The sequence below is a fragment of the Pelecanus crispus genome, chromosome 14 (genome assembly GCF_030463565.1).
Source record: "Pelecanus crispus isolate bPelCri1 chromosome 14, bPelCri1.pri, whole genome shotgun sequence".
NCBI lineage: Eukaryota > Metazoa > Chordata > Aves > Pelecaniformes > Pelecanidae > Pelecanus > Pelecanus crispus.
Window position 1 is genome coordinate 15,416,504 of NC_134656.1, and position 18,426 is coordinate 15,434,929.

The following is an 18,426-nucleotide window of genomic DNA, read 5'->3' on the forward strand; positions in this document are numbered from 1 at the left end:
CCTCTTCTCCAGACTAAACACCCCCAGCTCCCTCAGCCGCTCCCCATCAGCCCTGTGCTCCGGACCCTTCCCCAGCTTAGGGAGGTGACGCTGGGGCTGGGGCTGTTGCAAGGGGTCCCACAGCGGCTGTGGGCAGCAGAGCCGGAGGAGGCTTTGGGTCAGCGCTGGTGCCAGCGGGACGTCACCGCGGCCCCGCACCGGAGGCTCCGCTGGGCTGGGAGAGGTTTGTCACCGTGAGAGCTGATGAGACCAGGGAGGGGTGGAAGGGGGGCCCAGCCCGACCATTGCTGCTTGGTGGCAAAACGAGGGGCAACCTCTGGTCTCCGGTGCTGGCGGCATCTTGCTCGTGTCCCCGCGTTGCTTCCCCTGCCCTTGCCTGCCGTCTCCTCCTTCCCTCGCCTGTCTCCCTGACACATCTTTTCCAAAGGCAACCTACATTTGTCTCGCTGCCGCCTGAGCTGCTCCTGCAGCTCCTCTCCCTCCCCCACCTTCCTCTTTCTTTTACCGCAAATATTTATAGGCGCCCACGTTGGCTGTGCCCCGCCGGGTGGCTGGCTCACCGGTGGGTGATGGTGCCCAGCTGACTCTGAGCCCTTTCTCTGCAAGGATGGGGCTTGACCCAAGGGGTTGAAGGTCTGTGAAAATGGCTCGTGGGATGGAGGAGGGCAGGGGAGCCATGGTGGGGAGGCGTCCCAGGGGGAAAAGAGGGGAGAGCAAGCTGTGGGGCCTGTCCCCTCTAACACGCATCTCCTCGCAGGATGAGATCGAGGAGCTGCGCGCCGAGATGCTGGAGATGAGAGATGTCTACATGGAGGAGGACGTCTACCAGCTGCAGGAGCTCCGGCAGCAGCTGGACCAGGCCAGCAAGACCTGCCGCATCCTGCAGTACCGGCTGCGCAAGGCCGAGCGCCGCAGCCTGCGCGTGGCCCAGACGGGCCAGGTGGACGGCGAGCTCATCCACAGCCTCGAGCAGGACGTCAAGGTGAGGCCAGGGGTCCCCAGGGCCCCCAAAGTGGTTTTTGGTGAGAAGTGGGACATGGTGGTGAGGCACGAGGGGTGCAGGAAGCTCCGCGGGGTTGTGCTGTTTGTGGGGCCGTTAATGGGGGCATCACGATTCCCCGCTCGCGGCGGTGATATGAGAGGTGGGGAGCCGCGCTTTCAGCTCACTGGTGGTCTGGGCATGGGGGTGTTTGGGGGGGTCCTGGGGATGGAGAGGGCCAGCGTTGCCCAAGGACGGGCATCTTGCAGTACCATACAAGGGATCCATCCTGCGCGGGCTGCTTTCCAGCCCGGCCGTGTGCCCTGGGACCGAGTTCCCATACCCTGCACCGATGGGGACAGGGCCACCGCCGCACGAGTGCGCAGGGAGGGACCGGGGGGACCGGGACCCTGGGGACCCAGGAGCTGCTCCTCTCGGCCATCGGGGAAACCTTGCAGAGCCCCAGGCATTGTGGCACACCAGGCTGGGGCAGGGACAAGGGGGTTTTGGCAGGGTGACGTTGCCTCACCCTCTCCAGCTGCTGGCCCTCGAGGAGCCGCTGGTGCCGGTGAGTGTTTGCTGAGCGCTCTTGCCGACACGGCCGCTGCCGGGACAGGGGTGCGGTGGCAGCCAGAGACGGCTCAGGGCGGGAACGGGCAACAGGTCAAGGAGTAACGTAGTTTTTTGAGCAGAAGACAGCTGGTCCCGTAGCTGAGATGTGCCACACGTGCAGGGCTGCAAACCTGCCTGTCCCTGCCTGTCCTTGCCGGGGGCCCGTCCCCCTACCCAAACCGCCTGGCAGCCCCCAGCTTGGGGTGCTGCTGCCAAAAACAACCCCCTCAAGCTTCTCCCTTTCTGGGAAAGAAAGCGCAGCCCATCCTCGGGGGGCACGGGAGCCCGACCCCATGGCCTGAGCCCCCCCAGCCCTGCCGTGGGGCTTGCTGCTGCCCCTGCAGCGCTGGTATCCCAGGCTGGGCACTGGACCAGGGGGACTGGGGATAAATTTTCCCTTCCTGCAGATGCAGGAGCGAACACTTTGTGCTGTTAAGCTCCCTTTATGGCGGGGGCTGCCCTCTTGCAGGGACCCAGAGGGGGGGCTCTGGAGGCACCCTTCACCCCAGGGGCAGCTGCCGGTTTTTTCCGTAACACGATGCAGCAGCTCAATTTTCTCCCAGCCAGCACAGCTGCTGCCCATGGCGAGAGGCTGCCTGCTCCGGTGCTGCCCACCGGCTTTTCCAGCCTTGTGGGGGCTTTTCCAGCCTCGCGGTGTGGGAAGAAAATAGGAAAAGGCGATGAGCATCCTACAGCATCGTGTTAAGGTTGGGGAAGGCCGGGTTTGGCCAGGGGATGGGGATGCAGCCAGCAAAGGGGGGATGGCGGTCATGGCACCTGATGGAGGGGACGTGCACGGGGGCCAGCACGGTGTCTGCTCCGAAGGGTCTCTGTAACGTCTTGACGATCTCTGTGGGTGCTGCATGAGGGTTGTAGGTGCCCAGGTGCTGCGTTCCCAGCCCTGTGCACGCTGCACCCAGCCCGATGACAGCTCCGTTGTGTCCCCAGGTGGCCAAGGATGTCTCCGTGCGGCTCCACAATGAGCTGGAGGCAGTGGAGAAGAAGAGGATCAGGCTGGAGGAGGAGAATGAGGATCTGCGCCAGCGGCTCATCGAGACAGAGCTGGCCAAACAGGTGGTGCAGAACGAGATGGACAAGCTCCGAGAGGTGAGGGGGACATAGGAGGGGGGACCGGGAGGGGTCCCTAAGGCTCTGCCCGTAGCAGGTGTCCTGGCCCTGCACCACGGGATCCCCCATCCCTGCTCGCATTGCTGAAACCCAAACCGTGCTGCAGATGCTTGTGAAACCCAAGCAGCGCCTGCCCTCGGCGAGGCGTGCTTCATCCCGCCCTGCGGGCACGGGGCGGCTCTACCCCATCCCAGGGGGGCTACAGGACTCCCCCCCGACCCCGCACTAGAGCCACTTTATTTGTCCTTGGCCAGTTGCTCAGCCCTGGGCCGTGCCCAGCTCCCGCCAGCCAAAGCTCTGCACGATGTGTGGAGTCCGCCGTGTCTCGGGCACAGTGCCTGGTGCTGGCCGCATCCTGACCGCGTGCTGCTGGTTCAAACCGAGCTGAGCCGCGGGGCTGTGTGGCAGCGGTGTCCTGGCAGTGTCCCAGTAATGTCCCGGCGGTGTCCCGGCGATGCTGCGGAGCTGCGTGGGTGCACAATCCCATCTGTGTCCTGGGAAGCCATGTGCCATGCACGTACCCATACGCACAGGTCCAGGGCGCTTCGTGCCGTGCTGGGTTTGGGACCAGCTCCCGGTCAGGAGCGATGTCATCCTCGGTGACGGGAAAGGCATCCCGGTGACAGCGTCGGCCTGTGATCCATCACAGCGCTCGTAACCCACTTCCCTACTGCCCGGGATGCCTTTGGTCCCTGGGGAGCCTCGGGAAGCGTCGCTGGCTGAGCTATCAGGGCAGCGCGTCGGAGGAGACGTGCCGTGGCAGAGCTTGGGCCCTGCTCCCGCCGAGGACGGGGACGGGATGCAGGGAGGGCCCGCTCTGCCCCAGCCGCGTTCCCCTGCGCAGCAGGGCAGGGAGCCAGCGCACGGCTCGGCATTTCCAAGGCCGGCTGTGGTTAACACCGGGGCCGGCTCCTGGCGAGCCGCAGGACCTGGCCACGCTTGCGCCCGTCCCCTCTGCAGCCACCTTCTCGTGGGGTGGCACGGAGCAGCGTCACCCCGGACGGGCTGTCTTGTCCCTCCACTGCACAGCCTCCGCTAACAGGCGTGAAACGGGTTTCCCTGCGGCTGGCGAGCGCGGGCTGAATAACAAATGGCAGCAGCGGGAGCTGGGCTGGGGGACTCGTGCGCTTGAAAAACAGGCAGAGAAAATGGTTGCGTGGTCAGTGTGCAGGGAGACCTGAGCACCAGCTGCTGCCTTGCCCTGGCAAAAGAGCGTGGGACAGGATACGGCCCCTCTCTGCAGCTGCCTGAGCCCGAAGGGGACGCTGCCGGCTGGCACGAGACCCAGCAAAGCTCAGAGCACAGCTCCCTGAGCTCAGGATGGCGTGTCCCTAGGCTAGCAAGGGCACCGGGGTTGCTCACTGATTGCAGAGCGCTAATTAGACAAACGAGTGAGGTAACAGTCCTCCTCCACCTCCTCCCTGCTGCTGGAGGGTGCAGAGCGTGGCAGAGCTTGTTAGCAGCCGAGCCAACGTGGAGCGGAGGCTGTGCAGGGCTGGGCTCACCCCTCAGGGCTGATTATTTCTCCCTTCCAAGAGGCTTCTCCCATAATTGGATAATTGTCGGGAAGGGCAGATGATCCCCAAAGGCGCATGTGTTTGCCCGTCCGGCTCCTACCCCTTCGTGGCATCTCCTGGTGGGGCAGGAGAAAAGTGGGACCGGCCCAGGCACCCCGTGCCAAGCCTGCCACGTCGAGCTCGGCCGCGACGAGAGCCTCAGGCACGGCCACCCCGAGGGACGCACTCAAGGTGGAGGACGACGGCCGCCACCTGACCCAGCGTGCTGCGCTTGGGGCTGCTTGGGGCCGGGCGATGCCCTGTGCCAGCCCCGGTCCCCAGCGCGGTGGGGGCGAGGGGTGCCGACATGGCACGGCCAGCCCCCGGGAGAGGCTCTGCAGCAGCAGCAGCAGCTCTAAGCGATGGTCGTGGCCTTAATAGGAAAGCCTGGAGCCCGGCACCTTGGCACAGGCAGCAGCTTACATTTCACAGCTGCTTTCTTTGGCTGCTGGGCCTCAGCGCCAGCTTGGAAGTAGGTCCAGGGCAGCCGCATGGATCGGCCAGCGCTCATGGGGGGCTGCGAGGACGTTCTTGAGGGTTTTCCCCCGGCTCCCTCCCCAGATAACTCGCCCTGCTCTGGGCACCCGCTTTTTTCCCCACTTCCAGTCTCCCTTTTTGCTCTGCCCAGCCTCCCCGTCTCCCAGCTGTCCTCGCTATCCCGGAGATCATCCCTTGTGTCCCCAGAGACCCCGAGGGCAGAGTCAGCATCGTGGTGCTGAGAAGCTCTCCCCATAGCTGAGCGACCAGGACGTGTCCCTTGCTTGGGGAAGAGGCGATGGGGAGCTTCGTCATCTGCTGCTCCCACGCTGGGATGCCCGGAGAGCCATGCCTTGGCCTGGGGGTTGGATTCCCCGCTCCATCCAGCCCTGACGGGGCTGTGACTCAGCCTCTCCGTGGCTCATTTCCTGCTCGCTCCTGCGCTCTCGCTGCTCGCTTGCCTGCGGGGGGAATTTCTGGCCAAACCTCATGATACGATGCTTGCCAGTCCAGCTCCCCCAAGGCAAAGGGCCTCAGCCCACTGGGGCCCTGGTCTTTTCCTGGGGTTCACAGGCGGCTGGAGAAGACAGCGTCGATGTCCGTCCGTGCTGGGTCTGTCTGTCCACGCCGGGGTGCCGTGCCATCGCTGCGGGTAACGCCTCTCTCTTCTCTCTGCAGAATTCCCTGAAGAAGCGGGGGTCTCGCTCCATCGGGAAGACCGAGAAGAAGCCGTCAGTGCAGGTATGGGTGCCGGCGCGTACGGGGCTCGCCACGGTGGCCCACCAGCACCCCAGGTCGTGGTGCCAGCTGGAGACTACGCCTGGCCCAGAAGTAAATCAGGGCATGGCAGCGCCATCCCCTCGCTTGCAGGGCGTTCCTGCCTTTCAGGGACCCTGCATAAGGCAGGGATTGATGTGCTGGGCCATCATTGTCCTCAACCGCTCCCTTGTCTCAGTTATCAATGGAGCATCAGTGACCCTCCGGTGGCTTTAACCCTTTCCGTGTGGCGGGACTGCAGCGAGGAGCTGAAGGATTTTAGTTTTTACATTGCAAAGCTGCTCCTGCTCTTGGGTGGCGGCTGTTGCAGCCTGGGTCCCTCCTGCCCATGCTCGAGGGTGGCCCAGGAGCCCCACGGGGGTTTGGGGGAGCGGGGGGTCCCCATGGCTGAGGGAGCTGGGGGTGTTCAGCCTGGAGAAGAGGAGGCTGAGGGGACACCTCATCGCTCTCTACAACTGCCTGACAGGAGGGTGCAGGGAGGTGGGTGTTGGGCTCTTCTCCCAAGTAGTTAGCGATAGGACGAGAGGAAATGGGCTCAAGCTGCGCCAGGGGAGGTTTAGATTGGAAATTAGGAAAAATTTCTTTACGGAAAGGGTGGTCAAGAATTGGAACAGGCTGCCCAGAGAGGTGGTGGAGTCCCCATCCCTGGAAGTATTTAAAAAACGGGCAGAGGTGGCACTCTGGGACATGGTTTAGTCTAGTCTACCCTTGATTGGCTTAGAGTAGACTTGGTAGTGTGGGTTAATGGTTGGGCTGGATTATCTTAAAGGTCTTTTCCAACCTAAACGATTCTATGATTCTGTGATTCTATGGGGCACGGCTGGAGGCCGCGCTGTCCCTGCCCCGTGCCAGGCTGCCGGGGTGGAGCAGGGGAGGGGGATTTGCCGGCAGCAGCAGGATTTCAGCTGTCACTTGCTGTTGGGCTGAGCTGCTGTGACTCGCTAATACTGTTACCGGGGCTCGGAGGGGCAGAGCTGCTGTTGCGGGAATAGAAATGCAAGTGTTTTAATACTGGAAAAATCCTCTTTCAAAGGCAAAAGACCTGAAAGGTTTAGTTTGGGGTGTAGATCTACTCCCCCAAAGCCGGGGCAGGGGGGGAGACCCTGTCAAGACACTCCCGCTGCGTGCTGCTGAGAGCATCTCGTGGTGGGGACCCCGAGCACCCCGAGGGTTTCTGGGTGACCTGCGGCATTGCCGGCACGGCCCACTCTGTGCGGCTGCAGGACGGGGATCCCCAGGCCCTCAAAGACTTTCCCCTTCCGTCTTTTATTTATCACCTCCGTTTAACTCCATTGGTGAAAGCCCTTTCAGGCCAGCTGATGGTACCCGAGTCCTGCCCCCCATTTCCCCAAAGAGCAGACTGTGGCTTTGCACCTACACCCGGCTGTGCCCCGAGCCGAGGGGGCTGTCCGGGAGCCCCTCCATCACGCCCTGATGTCCAGCCCCTCCTCTGCCTCCTCCCAGGGCCGGAAACAAACCCCAGCCCTGGGCTGCAGTAAAAACCCCCGTCTGCTTCCCACATCCCTGCGGAGCCGAGACCCCGCAGCCTGGGGATGCGGGGCTGGATGCGGCCCCAACTCTGCGGCGGGACCGATGCTCCAGGGAGGAGCCGGTGCTGGAAAGCAAACCCCGAGCTTCCTGGGGTGCAAATGCCCCTGGACGCGGCCCCCCCCAGCGCTCCGGTGGCCCAGTGGCCCCGCGGGCACAGACGCTCGTGACTCATCGGTGGCTTCCTGGGCCCCTTTCCTGCCCGGCTGCGCTGGGCGAGCATCGGCGCTCGTCGAAAATGGACCTGGGGGGGACAGACTCAACACTGAGCTCTGCCCCGGACCCCAGGAGCACTCGAGGTGGTCTTGGGGACGTGTGTGCCCCTCCAGCGATGCCAAGGGTCAGAGGGACACGCTGGGCTGCTGTTTTTTTTTTTTTTTTACCCTGGAAAAACAGGAACTGAGGTCATGTCTGCCCCGGCGGGGAGAGCTGCCCGCCCCGGCCCTCCCCTAATCCCTGCAGCTAATTACAGGGGGGGTTTAATGCGCCTTAGCGAGGCCGCATCTCCGCGCGCAAGCGCGGAAGAGCAGCAGGGTGGTTCCTGTTGTCGCGGCAGGGCGTTTGGGGAATAAAACGGCACCCCAAACTCATGGGACCGCCCCCCCTTATCGCCCCTGGCCTCGATACGAGCAGCCCGGGAAGTTTGCAGAGTAAATAGCTGCTGTGGGGTTTGGGGGGGGGTGAGCGTGGGCATGGCTCGGGGGGGCTGGAGGGTCAGAAGCACCCGAAGAGCGGGACAGCTTCTTTCTGCCAGCCAAGGAAACAGGAAAGGGCAGGAGTGCAGGCAGGCTGAGGGCTGCCAGGGCCAGCAGCCACCCGGCCAAAGGGCTCGGCCACCTCCAGCACCCACCCGGGGCTCCAGCGGGTGCCGCGGGGCGAGGGTCGCAGCCCGGCCAGTCCCCTCCTGGCAGTCACCGCGCCGGGGCGCGGAGCACTCAAGTGACCCCACGGCACGGGAAACCACAAGCTGGACGTCAGGAAATCCTGGTCCTCCATCCAAAAAGCTTTCCAAAGCAGAGAAACGGTCTTCCCGGGCACATAGCCAAGATCCTAACTGCTAAATTTAAATAAAACACATGGAGAAACGGTCCCAAGAAGCAAAGGGGCTTGGGAAGGGACCAGCGAGTTGATGCGGGGGGTTTTGCCTGGGTTTTCTGTCCCCTGGCAAGGTGATGGCAGCAAGGACGAGTGCTGGGTGAGGGCTGGGACTTTGGGAGGTTTCCAGCTGAAACTGCTGCTTCTCTGCCCTGTGATGGAGCATTTGGGACTGAGCGGGAGGAGCAGAGCCCCGGCGGGGCGGGTTGCAGCGGCAGCAGCGCCAGTTGTTTCAGCGCTTGCCAGCTTTCGGGAGGAAACCTTGTTGGTGGCTTTTATTTTGCTCTGCGGAGTCTGACAGCTTTCCCTCCCCTCCTCCCCGCGGTGGATCGGGCTGCAGCAGGGCTGGGCTCTGTCCCCACATCCCTGGCAGCGGCTCCATGTCCTTCCTGGGGCCGGAGCCATGGGTTTCCTCACCCAGGCATCCTGCCCTGTGCCCAGGCTCTCCATGAAAGCCTCCAAGATGGATCTCAAAGTTTTTTGCCCTCCACGAGCAGGGGCTGCAGCTTCCCCAGGATCACCGTGGTGGGAGGGCGGCATGTCCCCAGGGCTTGCTCGGAGCCACGGTGGCTCCTGGGAACGATTTTCTAACGCCCGCGCCCTCTCGGTCCCCAGGAGGACAGCGCGGACCTGAAGTGCCAGCTGCATTTTGCCAAGGAGGAGTCGGCCCTGATGTGCAAGAAGCTGACCAAGCTGGCCAAAGAGAATGACGGCATGAAGGAGGAGCTGCTGAAGTACAGGTCCCTGTATGGGGACCTCGACAGCTCCCTCTCCGTGGAGGAGCTGGCTGACTCTCCCCATTCCCGGGAGGCCGAGTTGAAGGTCCACCTCAAGCTGGTGGAGGAGGAAGCCAACATCCTCAGCCGGAGGATAGTGGAGCTGGAGGTGGAAAACCGCGGGCTGCGGGCGGAGATGGACGACATGAAGGGCCAGGGGGACAGAGAGCTGCCAGGGCAGGACGCGCGGTTCCTGGCGGGCATCTCGGGCTGCGGGGACACGGGGGACACGGTGGCAGAGCTGCGCCGGCACCTGCAGTTTGTGGAGGAGGAGGCCGAGCTGCTGAGGCGCTCGCTGCTGGAGCTGGAGGACCAGAACAAGCTCCTCCTGAACGAGCTGACCAAGTACAAGTCGGACCATGAGCTGGACGTGACGCTGTCGGAGGACAGCTGCTCAGTGGTCAGCGAGCCCTCGCAGGAGGAGCTGGCCACGGCCAAGGTGCAGATCAGCGAGCTGAGCGGCAAGGTGAAGAAGCTGCAGTACGAGAACCGCGTACTGCTCTCCAACCTCCAGCGCTGCGACCTGGCCTCCTGCCAGACCACCCGGCCCATGCTGGAGACCGACGCCGAGGCCGGCGACTCGGCGCAGTGCGTCCCCACCACCGGCTGGAGGGACGGCATGGGCAGCGGTGAAGCTGATGGGCAGGACAGGGTGCCCAGCGGTGGGAAGGTGCCCGATGGTCCCGCCAAGCTGCTCAAGCCCAAGGACCTGGAGACCTTGCTGGGCATCCGGGACCAGGCGGCACTCGTCAGCAAAGCAATCGACGTCTTGATTTCGGATGCCAACGGCTTCACCTCCGGCCTGAAGGCTTGTTTGGACAACGAGTGCGTGGGGGGGCTGCTGGGCGAGGCGGTGGGTAGTGGCGGCGAGAGCCCCAGCGATGCCAAGCTGATGAACGTGCTCCTCATGCGGCTGGGCGTGCTCCAGCAGGACCTGGGCTGCTTCGCGAGGAAGGTGGACCACCTCACCAGCGGCCTCAAGGAGCACACGGACTCTTTCCCCTTCTCCGGCCCCGGCAGCCACGACGCCACCAAAGAGGGGCTGCAGAAGGAGCATGCCTCCGATTTCCAGGTACGGGCTTCTTCCCACGTCCCCCGCAGCTGCCGCCGCTTTATTTGCCGCCCCGTTTCCTCCCGCTTTAACGGAGCAAACCCCGATCCCCAATGTAACCTCCCTCCTGCCTCTCTAGAGCAAAACCCACACTAACACCTCGCTGCATGCCAGTGGCACCGGGGACAAGGTAGGACTCTGCTCCAACAGAGTGTGCCCAGGGCAGGAGGTGGTGGGCATCCTGGCGCCCACCCATCGTGTCGAGGCTGCCCTGCCCACGGCCAGGGGCTCTCGGGTGCGATCCCACCTTAGCAGGGGCCGACGTTTCGGCCGCTCTCCCCCGCCTTAGCCCAGCATCCCCGGCTCAGAAGCTCTTTGCTTATTGGGGATGAGCTGGGGGGGAGGAGAGCAGCCTGCAGCCTCCCGAAAGCAGCCCAAATTGCAGGGACCCCAGTTGCAAGAAGCCTCATGCCCCAGTGGTACCCGGGCAGGGTAATTTGCAGAGCAAAGGCTCCAGGGCAAATCTGCATCCGATGGGGAGCACCTTTGGAGCAGCGGAGAGCAGCTCGTGCCCTGCCGTCCCGCTCCTCTCCGGGGAGCCCAGCTCATGCCGAGGGCCAGGGATATCAGTGGTGGTTGGGGCCGCGGGCCCAAGCCCTTTTCTGGAGCACACTCGCTTGTTCAGAGTCCTATTTTTCTGCATGTGGTCCCACCAGCCCCAGGTCCCAGTCTCCCCCAGTCACTGCATGGCACCGTAACTGGTGTTTGCACATTTTTTCCCTCTTTCTCTCTTTTTTCCCCTTTCCCCAAACAATCCAGGCCACGTGTCTCCTCATCCTGTGTTTCCTTTTGGTTTCTGCATTGTCTCCCGCCATGGTGATGAAGCTCCTTCTCCTCCTCATCCTTTTTGTTGTCTTGTAGTTCTTTACTGTTTCGGAGACCCATTGTTTTGTTTTCTGGCTTTTTTTTCTTCCCGCTCTTTTGGTTTGTTCTCATTAACTTGCCCACGCATGCAGCAGCCTGATTTTAGGGACGCCGACCCTTACCGCATCCCCCACGCCAAGGACACAGACCCCACGCATCCCCGGAGCTACAAAACCTGCCGGCCTGAGGAGAATGACTCCTACGCCACTGAGGTACGACGCAGGCAGGGAGCCATGTCCCCTCGGCCAGCGGGGTTGGGGACAGGGCTGCGGGGATGGGGCTGTCCCTCTTGAGAGCCAGGGACAGGGGAAGCTGCAGAGCCCCCTCGGGGAGGGACACGGGAGGCACGGCCAGGCGCAGCCCACCATCCCCATCCCCTCCCCGGGCCGTTGCAGATGAAGGAGCTGCAGCTGGTGCTGTCGGAGGCCAACGAGAGCCTGCGGGGACTGCAGGAGCAGCTCTCACAGGAGAGGCAGCTGAGGAAGGACGAGGTGGACAACTTCTCACAGAAGATCTGCCAGGTGAGTAGGCAGCAGCCCCGACCCCTGGGAGACAGGCGTCCCCAAACCCACAGCCATGCCACCTCCGGCCCCAGGCTGAAGACGCACCTGGGGACCCCGGCGTCACCTGGGACTGCCCACAGCGTGCCCCATCTTCAGGGGGCACAGGGGCTGAGCACGCTCCTCCTTGCACAGGGGCATGCAGCCATGCAGGGCTTCCACCCGTGGCGAAGCCTCGATGGCCCTGCTGTCCCCAGCAGGCTGCCAGGGCGTTGCAGCTCCCCAGGGGTGTTAAAAAGGGGGCCGGCACCAGGCTCAGCCCAGACCCTGGGGTGGAGGCACCACATGGCTGCCGCCAGCCCCCGTCTCGGAGCCCGCGCGTCTCTCCGCAGCTGAAGGAGGACCACCAGAAAGCACTGCTGCGGCGGGAGTTCGAGCTGCAGAGCCTGAACCTGCAGAGGCGGCTGGAGCAGAAGTTCTGGAGCCAGGAGAAGAACCTGCTGGTGCAGGAGTCCCAGCAGTTCAGGCAGAGCTTCCTCCTGCTCTTCATGAAGCTCAAGTGGTTCCTCAAGCGCTGGCGCCAGGGCAAGATGGTGCACAGCGAGGGCGAGGACTTTTTGGAGGTACTGTGGGCTGAGGGGCTCCCACCTTGGCTGCCATGGAGGGAGGACCACTCCATCGCCTCCTCGTGCCTACGTGTCCCACCCAGGGCGGCTTGGGTGTCCCCTGTCCCTGGCCGTGGGTCCCCTCATCACCCCAGCCGTGGTGTCTCCCGCAGGTGAACAGCATGAAGGAGCTGTACCTGCTGCTGGAGGAGGAGGAGCTCGCCCCGCAGCAGCAGGCGGACAACAAGACGTGCGCTGGGGACACCTGGACCCCCAACACGGTGAGTGGGGTCCCCACGAGCCCAGGGGGTGGGCAGGACCAGTCCCCGCTGCATGGCATGGGGTGGCAGCTCCTCTTGGGGTGCGTGGCTGGGAGGGGATGCTCCCCGCTGGCGTGTCAGCCCCAGGGGTAGGCCCCGGTGCTGGTGGGACCCCCTGTCCTTCACCCCAGGGGTGGGCAGCCGGCAGGACCGGGGTGCAGAGAGGACAGCTCCCACGGGGTCCCACCCCGCTGGATCCCCTCCGGCGCAGGACCCCAGCTCCCTCCGCTCACCCCCGATCCCCCGGCAGCCCAACGAGTGCATCAAGACGCTGACGGACATGAAGGTGACCCTGAAGGAGCTGTGCACAGAGCTGCGGGAGGAGCGGCGCGGCGCCAGCGAGCTGCAGCAGCAGTTCACCAAGGCCAAGGCCGCCTGGGAGATGGAGCGCGCCGAGCTCAAGTGCCACATCGCCCAGGTGGGAGCCCCGGGCACCCCACGGGCTGGGGGAGCTCCCCCTTGCCTGGGGGGGGACGTGGGGCTGGGGGGCTGCCCGCACCATGTGCCAAGCACTGGCTGTTGGGCAGGGTGGCTCTGTGGGAATCCTAATTAGCAGCCGCTCCGGCAGGTGAGTTTCTATAGCAACGGGGCTGGCACGAAAATCTGACTGTGGAGCAGCAGAGGATGCTCTTCATTCCTCCGCTGGGGTTGTCTGGGGTGGGTGGGATGGTAGCAGGGCTCAGCATCCCTCCCCAGCACAGGCATCTGGGAGCGGCATCAGAGCCCTCCTCTCCTCCCCCGGGTCATGGCGCAGGTGGGGGCTCTGCACCCCCGCCGGTGCTGCGAGGGGGATGTACGATGTAGGATGTACGATGTACGATATACGATGTAGGATGTACGATGTACGATGTATGATGTACGATGTAGGATGTACGATGTAGGATGTACGATGTAGGATGTACGATGTACGATATATGATGTACGAAGTAGGATGTATGGCTGCGGCGAGGGCAGGAGGTGGAGGGAGGGCAGCCGCTGCACTGGGGGAAGCTCCCGCCTGCAGAAGCAGTCCCACCAGTCCCCCCGCCCTGCCCTCGCAGTGATGAGGGTTTTCCGCGCCCTCGCACTGTGCTGGCAGCAGCCCATGGCCGTACATCAGCTCCGTTCCCCAGAGCGGGGGTCAGCACCTCCCAGGCGGGATTTCTCCAGGCGGAGCTCAACAATGGTCCCCAATTCCCCTCTCTTCCCCCCCAAAAGAGAGCAGAGCTGCCGCGGTGGCAGCACCCCAGTTTCAGGTGCCTTCCTGGCTGCCAGCGGCAGCAGCGTCCTCGGGGGCCGCTCTGCCAGCCCTGCAGGCCATGGCTGCCCCCCTCCAGGAGCCGGGTCCAGCAGGCAGGATTGCAGGCAGAGCACAGCCGAGCCGGCAGGACATTCAGCCCGCTTCCCGCCGGGTGACCGTCTGCTGGGCTGCCTGGCATGACACGGCTGCAAGCCAGGGCCGGCTGCGGCTCGGCTGTGCCCACGGGCGAGCCATGCCGTGCAACACGGCCTTGGGGACACGCTTATCGCCCGGCCTGGGCGGCATGGGACCCGCACTGGGAAGCAGGGTGCCCGCAGCCTTGCGCTTTTGCTGGGGATGTCGAGCACCACGCTGGAGCCATGGGTCCCCCACAGCCACCACCGTGTCCCCGCAGCTGGAGTCGAAGGCAGGCAAAGGGATCGCGGAGCGCACGCTGCCGGACTGGAAGGTGGCGTTGAAGAGGGAGCGTGAGGAGCACCAGCATCTCCTCGCCGAGTCCTACAGCGCTGTCATGGACCTCACCAAACAGCTGCAGATCAGCGAGAAGAACTGGAACCAGGAGAAAGTGGAGCTGCTGGCCCGCTTCAAGGAGGAGCAGCAGCAGGCAGAGCAGCAAGCGAAGGACCTGCAGAACAAAATCAACCAGGTACGGTGTTCCCCCATCGTGAGCGTGTCCTCCAGCCTCTGCCGCTTGTCCCCCATGTGTGCCCTGAGAGCGTGCAAATGCTCTCAAGGCACACACCGGGGGCAAGCGGCAAATGCTTTTGCTTGCCCAGAGGGGCACACGTTGCACACATTGAGTGACCGACACGTTCTCCAGTTGCAGAAAGGAGCCAACCCGTGGGCATTGAAGCACTCTGAAATAGAGAAGCATGGTAGCAACTGGAAAGAGGTGGGCAGGAGAAGGCAGAGGGCTCTCCGGGTGCTTGTTGGGCCCAGGTCTATGCTAAGCGTTGGATGGGAGGTCACGTGAACCCCAAATAACACCCCCTTGAACAGCAAATGAGGCTGCAAGGGGGAGCACCAGGGACTGGCGAGAATGAGAGGGTGGAGAGCGTGGCTGAACCCCAAGGGCTTCCATGGGGTTACAAAAAGTTGATTTAAAATAGATGTGGGTGCAGTGAGTCCCGTGTAGCCCTGGGAATGGGACGCCAGGCCTGGGTGCATGGGGTAGTGCTGGAAAGGAGCAGGGTGCAGGCCCTTCTCCGGCCCATCTGTGTACTTTGGTCCTGTGCTTGCTGACACCAGAGCTTGCTTCTGTGTCCTCCTAGGCTCTCAATGAAAAAATCACGGACAAAGAGACAATCTCTGAAGCAGAAGCCAAGGGAACCAACCTCAAAAGGTGAGCGCACTGGTGCCTGCGTGGTCCCCGGGGCATGGAGAAGGCTGCACATGGCTGTCCCCGGGCTTGGCAGCCCTGGAAGCCGGGGGAAGATGCAGTCATAGTTCAGGGTTGTCCTGGAGGCCAAGGGCTCCTATGAGGAGCAGGACTGGGTGCCCAGGAGGGTCCCAATGAGGTGGGAGCTGCTCCCCAACCCACTGCCCTGTCCCCTTGTGAGCCCCGTCCTCTCTCCTCCCACAGGACCAAGTCCGTTTCCTCCATGTCAGAGTTCGAAAGCTTGCTCGACTGTTCTCCCTACCTCCCTGGAAAGACCACCTCGGGGCTGGGCGACCATTCCCGGGGCAGAAAGGCATCTGCGGCCACCCAGCTGCTGCCCAACGGGATCCGGGACAGCGCCGGCGTTCCTCCCTCAAACTGTACATATGTGAATATTGAGCAACCTGCCCCCGACAGCCTGGCCAAGGAGAAGCTGGGCATCTCCTCCTGGGACTACTCGAGGACAAGCAGCTTCTCCGGGCACGACCCAGCCCAGAAGCAAATGCAGAGAAGCTACACGGCTCCTGACAAGACAGGGATCCGCATCTACTACAGCCCACCGGTGGTGCGGCGGCTGGAGGCACCTCTGGTGCACAACAAGGAGGGGAAGATCATGATCGAACCCGGTTTCTTGTTCACCATGGCCAAGCCGAAGGAGCCAGAGGAGTCAGCCAGCGCTGAGAGCACCTACAGCCAGTGGCTGTGCAACTTCTCCAAGCAGCAGCGGGAGCTGCTGGACGGCGGCACGGTGGAGAGCGTGGTGCCACCGGTGCCCCGCTTCCCCCCGTCGCTGCACGACCTGGAGATCTCCGGCAACATGAGCGACGACATGAAGGAGATCACCAACTGCGTGCGGCAGGCCATCCGCTCCAGCTCACTGGAGAGGAAGGTGAAAAGTGCCTCCAGCCAGACGGTGGGGCTGGCCCACGTGGGGACGCAGACCATCCAGACGGTGAGCGTCGGCCTGCAGACTGACCTGCCGCGGGGCAGCGGCGTGCACGGCAAGAGCTGGTCCCCGCGCAGCTCCTCCCTGGTGTCCGTGCGCAGCAAGCAGATCTCCTCCTCCCTGGATAAGGTCCACTCCAGGATCGAGCGGCCCTGCTGCTCCCCAAAATACGGCTCTCCAAAGCTCCAGAGGAGGTCTTCCTCCAAGCTGGATGCCTCCAAGGACAGGAGCCTCTGGAACCTGCACCAGAGCAAGCAGAACGGCTCTGCCTGGGCCCGCTCCACGACCACCCGTGACAGCCCCGTCCTCAGCAATATCAATGATGGCTTGTCCAGCTTGTTCAGCGTGGTGGAGCACGCAGGCAGCACTGAGTCCATCTGGAAGCCGGGCTGCCCTGAGAGCAGCCGGGCCAAGCCTGAAGCACCTAAGTACGGCCTCGTGCAGGAGTTCTTCAGGAATGTCTGCGGGCGGGCACAGAGCCCCACCGCCCCCCCGGAGAAGAAGGAGGCCACCGGGGAGGAGGGCAGCAGGAGAGCCGAGCACCCCAGCCCAGCCACCTACCACCCAGCCGAAAACATCTCCCGCGTCTTGAACAAGAAAGTCCTCAAGCAGAGCAGTTGCGAGGACCCCAAGCCCTCATCCCCCAGCCAGGGGAGTAAGGACGCAGCCCTGCGGGACCCTGAGCTCATCTCGGCCATAGCCAGCGAGGTAACGAGGCAGGGTGCCCCTGGGGTGTCCCGTCGTGGTGGGCGACGGGGTGCCCGACCCCTCTAACCCCCCTGTGCCCTGTCTGTCTTTGCAGGACATGGCGTGTGACTGCAGCTCCCAGTCCCTCACCTCCTGCTTTGCCCGACCGTCCCGCTCCGCCGTCCGCCATTCCCCCTCCAAGTGCAAACTGCACCCCGCGGACCCCCCCAGGGCAGAGGAGAAGCCGGGGGCCTCGAGTGAGTGAGGACGGGGGGCCGGGGGACGCAGCGTGCCTGCTATCCACTCTTCTGCTGGCAGAGCGCCCGCGCTGACGCCCCGCGGGGGCCCCTCTCGGAGGCGGCGCGGGCGCATCTGTCTCCTAACCGTCCCCTCGCCCCTGGGGACGCTTACGAAGCAGATGTGGAGCCGGCGGCGGAGGCTGCCGGCAACCCCGGGGTGCGCGGGGACATCCCGCTGGGGGGTGGCTGCTTCACCTCCCGCCTGCGTGGAGACCCGGCGCCCTCGGAGCCGCTGCCGGCGCTGGGGGGTCCTCGCCAGTGCCCACCGCCCCGGGAATGTCAGCTGAGACCCCGCCACGGCGAGGGCTCGCCGGGGCCCCGAGAAGGGGAGAGCAGCCAGGGGAGGCTGCTCGTGTAGATAGGGCAGGGCTGGGGCGAAGCGCGGCGTGGACGCTGTATGGGTGCGATGGATGGAGGCGCGATGCCGCCTTGGGCCCCGCAGGCAGAGGGTGCTGGCTCTGGCCCCCGCGGCCGCTGCCAGCACTGCCCGCCCTGCCCGAGCTCCAGCGCATCCCTGCCAGCCCCGATTGCAGCGCGGTTGCATCAGCCGGGGGGGGCTGCGTGTGCTTCCCCCGGCAGGAAGGAGGCGGGGAGGGTCCCTGCGGTCACCCAGGCTGGGCTGGGTTTGGGGGCCCTCCCTGGCCACCCTTCCGCTCTGCGGGGGTGCTGCGGAGGTCCTTCACCGCTGGGAAGGGTCCGGGCGGCCCCCGTGGCTCCTCCAGCTGCAGAGACGGGGCCGCGGGGTGCACAGCGTGGGCAGAGACAGTTGTTTGCGTGCGTGCGTGTGTGCACGCTTGTGCGTGCGTATCTCCTGCCGCCATCCCGAGGGGCCACGGCTGTGGTGCCCCCCTGCATTGCACCCACCTCCCTGCCGGGGCCACTTGTAGTTATTTGCTCCTCCAAGTGCTGAATATACAGAATATACATATTTCTCTTTTTTTTTTTTTTTTTTTCCCCCTTTTTTTTTTTTTTTCCTCCACTTTTGGCTCTGCCCAACTCCGGACAGCCTGCAATGTAAAACCAAGTGCATTTTAAAAATACCGAAATGAGCTACATTGGAGATGCACCAATTGGATTAAGAGATTGTGGGTTGGGAGGCTGCAGCGTGGCCCGCGGTCTGCGTCGCGCGTCCCTCGGTCACCACCAGAAAAAGCCTTATCCGGGGAGGGAGGAGGGCAACAGCCGCAGCCCCCGCGGCGGTGCAGAGCTCCCGGGGCTGGGGAGCTGCGTCCCAGCCCCACGCGGAGCAGCGTTGATGCCCCTGTGCAGCCCCATGAGAAAAGAGCAATTTTAGAGGAGGCTGCCTGCTCTATTTGCAAGCTGCCTGCTTGGGGCCAGGCAGGGATTCAGCCAGGCAGAGCTGCCTGCAGGTGCACATGCCTCCGGGGGCTCTGTGCATTGCTCAGGGGCTGTGTACCTGGCTCTGGGGGCTCTATACATTGCTCCAGGGGCTCCGTGCATTGCCCTGGGGCTCTATACATTGCTCCAGGGGCTCCATGCATTGCTCTGGGGCTCTGTACACTGCTCC

General features: G+C 63.9%; 1 protein-coding gene across 1 annotated transcript; it reads left to right on the plus strand.

The window, feature by feature from the left end:
• Positions 1 to 769: 769 nt before the first annotated feature.
• MTCL2 (microtubule crosslinking factor 2) lies at positions 770 to 17,933 on the plus strand. The gene is made up of 15 exons (XM_075721169.1): positions 770 to 982; positions 2,540 to 2,698; positions 5,431 to 5,493; positions 8,788 to 10,020; positions 11,016 to 11,135; positions 11,319 to 11,444; positions 11,816 to 12,046; positions 12,202 to 12,309; positions 12,599 to 12,766; positions 13,983 to 14,234; positions 14,409 to 14,480; positions 14,860 to 14,930; positions 15,171 to 16,620; positions 16,715 to 16,856; positions 17,905 to 17,933. The coding sequence occupies exons 1-15, from the start codon at positions 785 to 787 to the stop codon at positions 17,931 to 17,933; spliced, it is 4,422 nt and encodes a 1,473-aa protein (XP_075577284.1). The 5' UTR covers positions 770 to 784.
• Positions 17,934 to 18,426: the final 493 nt, after the last annotated feature.